At 43.7% G+C, this 8457-nt stretch overlaps 1 protein-coding gene across 1 annotated transcript; it reads left to right on the plus strand.

Annotated features, from left to right (window-relative positions):
• The first annotated feature begins 258 nt into the window (after positions 1 to 258).
• LOC128933493 (OX-2 membrane glycoprotein-like) lies at positions 259 to 7345 on the plus strand. The gene is made up of 3 exons (XM_054270485.1): positions 259 to 625; positions 6165 to 6476; positions 7014 to 7345. Exons 1-3 carry the CDS (start codon positions 259 to 261, stop codon positions 7343 to 7345), a joined length of 1011 nt encoding a protein of 336 aa, XP_054126460.1.
• Positions 7346 to 8457: the final 1112 nt, after the last annotated feature.

Consider the following 8457-nt stretch of genomic DNA (forward strand, 5'->3'; position numbering starts at 1 on the left):
TAGCAGACAAATCAGTGGCTCCCAACACCAGAACTGCCTTTCTCAGTGCTCTCTGCAGCACAGATATCAGGCTGGCAAAATGCTAGGTGTGAGAGGTGGCAGGTCCAGTGAAACTCTCTGGGTAGTTCTTTCAAGTTCATTTTCAACTTTTCCCTAGATGGAGGGATAGAGAAATCCTCCGGAGTTGCTCTGCTTGGAAATGAGGGTGAGGGGCTGTGGGGGCCTTTGGTGGGGTTGGGCTGCAGAAGAGTGTGAGAAATGCTGAGTATGGCACCTGCTTCTCCCTCAGCCTCTGTGCAGGTGATGAACAGAAAGGTCCAGTCAGTCCAGGTGGGAGGAAACGTTACTTTTTCATGCCGGTCAGTCACAAAAGAAGATGTGATACAGGTGACATGGCAGAAAGAGACGGATGGGACTGAAGACAACATAGCAACTTACAGTACAATTAATGGCCAAAAAATAGCCAAGGCCTATGTAAGCCATGTGAGTTTTGCCCACAGCGAGTTACAAGCCTCAGCCATCTCACTTCATGGAGTCACCCTCCAAGATGAAGGATGCTACAAATGCATCTTCAACACATTTCCCTCGGGGGCTGTCACTGGCAGGATGTGTCTCAAGGTTTATGGTAAGGTACTGTAATTGTGTACGGGTGCTCATCTGAGGACCAAGTAATTTTTCCTGTGAAAAACCTTGCCTAACATTGCAACATTGATGCGGAAAAAATGGTTCTCCCTGCCTCTCTCTCCCTCTCTGGTTTTACTTCTGATGGTAAATCAGCATTCAACAGTTCTTTAATTTTCTTACCTTTCAAGTCAGCAACAGCAAGATTCAAAACTGACATGTAACTCATGACTTCCTCCAAGTTTCCCTAGACGTGTGCTGTGCTGACAGCTGCCTGGCCACAGCCATGTACTCCATGCTCCTCTGCTTCCTTTCACTGCTCTTCTCACCTCTTAATCCTGGAAATCAGGCTAATTTTGACTTGCTCTGCATTTGGTTATAAAAAAATTGCAAAGTATTCAAAATGCAAAGAGGCACATGCATGACCAGAATAGCTGGAAGCTCATTTTGAAGCTAGAGTAAAAATAACAGCAGTTGGGTTGGGGTCAGGAACAGGATTTAAAAAAAAAAAAAGAAAAGGAAGGCTGAAATACTGTATAGCTCATGGGATTTGACACATTAATATCTTGAGCATGTCAGCATCAACTAGCTTAAAGAAGAGAGTTGAAAAAAATCATGAGTCAAGATGGCAATATTTGTCACCTCCATATGAAATCATCAACTTGCAAGTGCAACCTGAAATAAAGACTAATAGATGAACTCAAAAGAACTAAGAGTAACAAGCTGCTTATCTTTTGAGGAAAGCTGCTGGGTTTTGTCCAGCTGAGAGAGCTGAGACATTAAACATGCTCTGAGGACACCCAGTTGACTCCTAGCTTTCTCAGAGATGAGACTGCTGTGGGGAAACTGGCCAAAGATCATATCCCATCTGAAGAGTATCAGTGTCTGTGCCCTGTCACTGGTGATATGTCCCCCCTAGTACCTTCTGTTGACAAAGACATGGACACATATGTCCACACACATGTCTCTGGAGTCCTCTGTGTGGAGAAAGAAAGCTCCTAACCTAGAGGGGAAAGGAGGTGGTGGTGAAAAATACAAGGGAAAACCAAGCCTGGAACTAAAGTTCTTTTTCCCATGTTTTGGGAAAATTAGGGCAGAAAAGAGAAATGAGGAGAAATTCATGCGGTATTTCATATATGAAGAGGAAAGTTCCTAAAGAAAGCCAGTTCTGAGTCATTCAGAGGGTAAGCACTGATTATATATTACAGGAAAAACATGGAAGTGCCTTGCAGAGGTATGAGGTGGCTGTGGGGTTTTCGGGGTCTCCCCAAAAATGGCTGCCATTTTTGGGTGTCCCAAACAGAGAAGTCCAGTTAAGCACAACCTGTCTGGGCCCCTCAGACAGGCTCCAGGGCTGCAGGAAATCTTAGCAAGCTCAGCTCTTAAATGAGATCAGCTCTTTAGAGATTCTCAGCTCACTAATGATTTTCAGCTCTTTTCCTTGCTAAGTGCCTTTGGCACATGCAGGGAAAGAGAGGAGAAGTGCTGTGTGAGGTTCCACAGAGATGTCTTTATTGGCAGCTTCTGCAAAGGGTCTCAGTGACAGCTCTACTGCTGAGCTGGGCAGATGAGGGTGTTTATATAGGGTTTAGGAGTTGTGGAAATTGTCCAATGGTAAGGATCGAGGTGAACATGACCTATAGTCTTAAAGAGAGATAACTAGAGTCCGAAGGCAGAAGAGGGGCTTCTTAGGTCCAGTCATCCTGACTAGGCATTTCTTATCTTAGGCTGCTGAATGCCAGGGAGGCCTTGCAGGCCCTGTGCCTGATATGCAGAGGGATCTCATTCTTCTTAATCACATAAACACAGAGATTTCTTTTGGGTTTGGGTTTTGGTTTTTTTTCTATCCAAGTGGGGGAATTCCCTCCCAAACTCACCAACTGTGAGGCTATGGTTCATCCTTCACCAGAGCGCTAATTCTAAAAAAAGAAAAGGGATGTTTTTCTCCTGCCTCAGATGAAAATGCATCAACTGAGAAAGATTTAAGTTCTCTCATAGGCGACCGCTAGAGGCTGCCTCACCAAAGTCATGATAGCCTTCCTGTAATGTGCTGTATCAAACCAGCCCTGGAGAGTCATCATGAACAAACTAAACATTTGGCACTTTGACAGCAGGTTTTAATTCATATATGATTATCTCACTGAAGTCAATTTATATGATATTACTTAAAAGCCATAATCTTGCTCGTTACACCCCAAATCCTCATGATGGGAACAACTTGTCTGAACAAGCACAGAGGTTGCCCCATGAGGGAAAAGTGAAGCCAGCAGGAATCTCCCAAGGCTCAGAGGTTCAGGGCAGGGTAAGTTTAATTTTCACCAGTTGAAAATTAAACGTTGCGATGTCTTTGCCCTCAAGAGGGGACTAACAGGGAATTTACAAGCTGGTAATTGTCTGATTACTGCAGCCTTAGCTAACAGAGCTGTTCTGGGACGGGATGGGATGGGCACCATCACCACACAATGAGGGGAAGTGAAACCACATAAGAACTGGTTACAACACTGTAAAAACAGAAACAAGTATGACTGGAAGGATATCAGACCTGCCTGGCTGAAAAGAGCAAACTCAGGAAGAAGCAGAAATGTCCTACCCTGTAGCAAAATCCATTTCAGAACAGAATAGTTTCAAGCAAGCTTAGTGGGTCTCTTTTGAGCAGTCTGCTGCATTCCCCCTTCATTTTACTTTGGAAATATTTGCCAAACTTCATTGTCAAAGAGAATGAGAATGAAATCCAGAATAAGGATTGAGGGAGAGGGGGCTATGAGAGGCAGAAATTGGAGGGAGGGGGATGTGCCACCTGAGGATGGGCAAGACTTGCTGAGCCACAAAATTCCCTGGACATTTGCTGTGCTGACTCTGGAGACTGCCTGCCTTCACTGTAGACAGCAACATTTGTCTGGAAGCCTTGAGCCCAGCTGGAAAAATGCCATCGCAATTTCTGAGACAGGGAAACCAAGGCACAGTACTGCTGGTGAACACCCATATGGTTTGAAAAAGCTTTCTGTCATCACGAGGCATATTGTGATTCCTACAATCTGTTATCATTTTCTGTAACAGCACTGCTAAGCCTTTAAACATAAAAAACATATAATGAATCAGGTCATTATATGCTTTTTATGTTTAAAGGCTTAGCAGTGCCTAATTCCCTCTAATTACAGAAAGTCATTACAGATTAAGCCATTTTCAGATATTTGGGAATGCTGACAGAGCTCAAATTTGCGAACATCTGCAATACTGATCTGCAAGAGAGACTAAAGCAAGTACTGGCACACAACATCTCAGGTGAAGACTTTTTCACTGGAAACAAATATTTTGATGAAAAGGCAAAAGAAGCAGTTGAGTGTATGCATCAAACATGAACAGCCAGCACATACTAGCAAACAGCACAGCAGGACTTTCCTGCAAAAGCAAGCACTTACATGTTTTGACAGTGCACCTATTACAGACATTTGCTAGAGAGAAGCTCAGCCCTGCAGGATCATTCATTGGGGTCCATTGTGAGAAGAGACAGAACTGCTTAGTCAGAAGAAGAGCAGGTGCAGAGTGCATGTGTTTCTGGCAAGACACTGACAAGTTTTTCTCATCCTCTGTGGCAACATCTGTGACTTCTCCATGTGATTGCTTGTGAATTTTGAAACCTAATATTTGAAGTTAATGCTGTGGGTGGATGTGTTAATTTTATGCATCTCGTGAGTGAAAGAAGTTCAGAGATAATTTTTTAAACGAAACATAAATTGTTTGCAACACTAGTCTTTTCATATCTGGGAGATTTTGAGATGTCCCAACTGAAATCCCCCTAAACACTTTCCTTGTTTTTGTCAGAGGTTTCAGCAACTCTGTGGGTGTTGAGTTTTTGTCTATGGTTGATGCAAAAAGTGAGAAATACAAGTTTATTTTTTCTATGCTCACACAGCCATAGTAAGTAAATAAGGTCAGGCTTGTAAAAAAATCAAACAACAAACAAAAAGCAACAAAATTGGTATACAAAGTCTTGCTTCCACCCTCTGGGAGTTATGGCTTGGAAGAGACAGACAACCTTTTGAGGTGCATCAGGAATTGTACCAGGAGGTTATAGGTGCCATCACACATCTGGCATGTTCTTTTTCCCCTTTTTGCAGTGTCTGCTACACCTCACAGGCAAATCTTTGTTTACCTCTCAAAAGGAAAAATCGTTGTTTTTCCTAAGAAGAATGAAAATATCTTTTGTTTGCTCATTTAAAAGCAGAATTGCTAAATGATAGAGGTATGTTCCAGTGTTGGGATAAAAATTAACTTTACCATAAATATTGCACTTAACACTGTTATTTTTCTTATGTAAGTAGTAATATACACATGGAGTTCTACTAATTACAGCAGTGGATACTTTTTTTAAACAGAAGGCATTCATGGTAATTCAGACTTGATTGAAACTAGAATTGCCATTGAACTTAAATGCTTAAAAAAAAGCAATATTCTCAGAAACCAAGACCTAGAAGTAGACCCTATTTCCTCAGCACATGCACTGAAGAAGAAGGCAGGCTGGTGAGATGCCATGCAGAAACCCATGGATTGCACTCCCAAATTACACACCTTTAGAGATATTGTGCCTGTGCAAACTGACCTTATCAAACTGAGCAGAGGCTTGAACTAGACATTCTCCTGAAGTCTCTTCTGACCTAAATTATGGCATGATTTTATGCCAAGGGATAAATAGGTGATTTCTCACATGGGACATGGCTTATGTGCTCAGATCTCATCTGGAGTTCTATCCAGGTTGAAACCAACTTCCAGAACTTCTCCCCTTTATCTATTTCTTGCAAATACAGTTTGTATAAATAGGAATCAACAAGTAGGCTTCATGTGAGTGATTAAGCATGAATGATGCCTGTAGTTCATCCTTCTTCCAGACCAAAATTAAATGTGACAGCATCCACAAATCTCTGGAGTGAGAGTGTTGAAAGAAGCGATCTTTCATGATAGTTTCGAGGGATGCTATGATGCACCCAAAACCCATTTACAAGAGGAAACAAAGTTAAACAAGCACAAACCATGAAATCCCATGGTGGAACCACATACGAATTCACTATTACTGTCTTGCATAAATAGATCCATTTAGTCCTTTGATTTGCAACTCTACACACCTCAACAGGAAAAATGCTAAACAGCAGTAAAACTAATCCTGCAGGTAATTTTAAAGGAAAATAATTCTAACTCATTTAAGCAGTTCAGCTCTTTCAAAGAGAAAAGGACATGACATATGACTTCGCAGTTCACCGCCTTCTGCTTTTAACTCAGCCATAATCACCACTTCTCAGCTGAGTGGCTGCTGCTAGTAACAGAACTGAAACATGATGCTTCTACCCTTTTGCCCTTTCTGTTGTCCAGCTCTTCACTTCCAGACTACTGTCTGATCACCTTCATATTCATCTGTCACTGCTGGGGCTTTGGGAAGGGGGAGCTAAGATTAGATAGTAAGCTTTCCCTCCAAGATAACTGTAAATACAGATGCTCTTTGCTCAAACATAGGCAGAAACTAATGGACTTTGTCACTTTGTTCTTTACAGCCATCTCAGACCCCAGAGTGGAAACTAAACTTATATCCAGTCCAGACAAAGCTGAGGATTCTGAGAAAATGGTGGGGATGAGCTGCTCAGCAACAGGGAAACCAGCTCCAAAAATAACCTGGCACCTCCCCAGCATACTGCAGCAGAAACCAAAGGAGTACTACATAAAGTTCAGCAACCAGACCGTGACTGTCATCAGCAATTTTACCCATACCCACTCCAAAATCCTTCGGGAGTACCCCATCACCTGCATGATCCAACATCCTTTTCTAAATATGACCCTGGTCCTGCCCACAGACAGCCTGGAGCAGGGTCAGTATGTAACTCTGCTCCTGCTCTGGGGTAGGGCAGAAATTGGGAAGCACCTCCTGGGGTAGAATCAGAAAACTCCTCAGAGGGTTGGAAGGTGGGAAAGGCACCTGGAAGAGCAGCTGTGGTTGGGCTTGGGAGGGATGGAGGAGGTGCCATGAAACATCCAGATGCCCTGGCCAATGGCACATAATGTCTTACTTACTGCTCCTCAGGTCCTCTTACCCACCATGATGTACCCCAACCTCCCTGTCTCTGTGAAGGACTATTTGTGGCAGGGTTCCCTGTCACGTAATGTGACAAACCAAAACATGCCAGTGTTGGGTAGCTCAGAGGGGCTGGGTTGTACATGCCTGATCCTAACATCAGACCAAGCACAGGGGCTGACAATGCCACTTCTGTGCATCATGCTGGAATGTGTTCCCAGTGCTCTTACCATCTCATTTCACCCCAGGGAATGGCCAAGGGATGCTTGAAATGGGTTTCAGGTTGTTTTTTTTACTTCATGCACAAACTGAGTACCTGTTACTTTCCCCACAGGTCCAGACAGCAGCATGGCATCGGCCATTGCCATTGCACTGGGGGTCCTGGTCCCCCTGACCTCCCTTCTCATTCTCACCTGCTTCTTCTTCCACTGCCTCAGACACCTACGTGATGCAGAGAGAAACCCAACCTGGCCCTGCTGGGTAGGTCTGCCTTTCCTCAGGGTGCTGCAAAATTCACTCCCACAGGTCTTGAGGTTCAATACCATGACCTGGCTTTGCCCAGCCACACAAGGGCTGCCTGCACACTGCCCAAGCCAGGCTGAAACTGGGCTGGAGAGGGACACAGGAATGAGCCCCCAGTCAGACAGCTGGGAAGGGGAAACCTGATTGTGTATAGCCAGCCTACAGGTGCTCAAGAGTGCTGGCAGCTAGAAAACTTTCATTATGCCAATGACAAGGCACACTGAAGTGGGAGCATCACTCTACTATTATATTTATGCACAAAATAGTTGTGTAAGCAGTGGGTCTTCTACAGCTCCTAAAATAACCTCCCTCAGCACAACCAACGCAGCTCACGAAGGCAGCAACTTTGAGGAGGGGCCTCAAACAAAATGTGGTCTTAGAGGAAAACCATGCCTCTGTGAGGGAAGCCCAGGGTACCACACTGGGGCATGGGCTGAGGCACTGCTGATTGTACTCTAAAGCTATCCTGGTGCAGGGGGTGCAGGATACAGGTTTGAGGTGGGGATAAACTGAGGTGAAGTGCAATTGTTTCAGAAAATCATAGTCCAGTTTTGTGAAGTCTCCTCATCCTCCTTGCAGTACATGTCTAGCATGTGCACCCTGGATTCTGGTGAACATTTTGGAAAAAAAGAAGCAGTGGAGGAAACACAACACATGTCTTAGGTGTTATACCTCTAGGTCCAAGCTGAAGACTGCTGATGGGACTGCAAGGGGAGAACTTTAGTTTCCCCTCACAAAGAGATGCAAGGACTCATTGGCAATACAAATATCCAGGATCTTTACCCTCACACCTAAAATATCCATATATTTTGAAGAAATAAACACAACAACTTCTCTTTCATCAGGTACTTCCTGCCTGCACCAAGGCCAAGAAGTGCAGGCAGTACAGAGCAAGTGCAGGCAGTACAGAGCTGCAAGCAGGTGGGCTCCTGCAATATCCCACAGCCTTGGTGTGCCACTGAACACCTGAGAAGCTGCCACACCTACACGTGTAAGAGATAAACTCTTAAAATGGCACCTCAAGCTTCCAAGGAAACCTCGTGTGACTTTCTCCAAGAGAAATATAAAAAGGGGCAATTTATAATATATATTTATTTATTTTATTATACTATAATATTCTGTTTCATAAGAAAAAAAATGTAAAGTATTTATTTGAAACTCAGGCTGGCTTTGTGGATCCATTTAATGGAACTCATGTATTTTTGGGGGTTTTAACATTGTTTATTACTCTTTGATATTTTAACTTTGCAAACTCA

The sequence above is a fragment of the Melozone crissalis genome, unplaced genomic scaffold (genome assembly GCF_028551555.1).
Source record: "Melozone crissalis strain CALT ecotype California unplaced genomic scaffold, PUWL_Pcris_2 ptg000009l_1, whole genome shotgun sequence".
Lineage (NCBI taxonomy): Eukaryota > Metazoa > Chordata > Aves > Passeriformes > Passerellidae > Melozone > Melozone crissalis.

What these genes read in the sequence shown, in the direction of transcription:
- LOC128933493 (XM_054270485.1), top strand. Translation starts at nt 259, where the DNA reads ATGCTGAGTATGGCACCTGCTTCTCCCTCAGCCTCTGTGCAGGTGATG. An exon ending in GATGTGTCTCAAGGTTTATG is followed by an intron (nt 626 to 6,164) that starts GTAAGGTACTGT and finishes TGTTCTTTACAG; the next exon opens with CCATCTCAGACCCCAGAGTG. An exon ending in CACAGACAGCCTGGAGCAGG is followed by an intron (nt 6,477 to 7,013) that starts GTCAGTATGTAA and finishes CTTTCCCCACAG; the next exon opens with GTCCAGACAGCAGCATGGCA.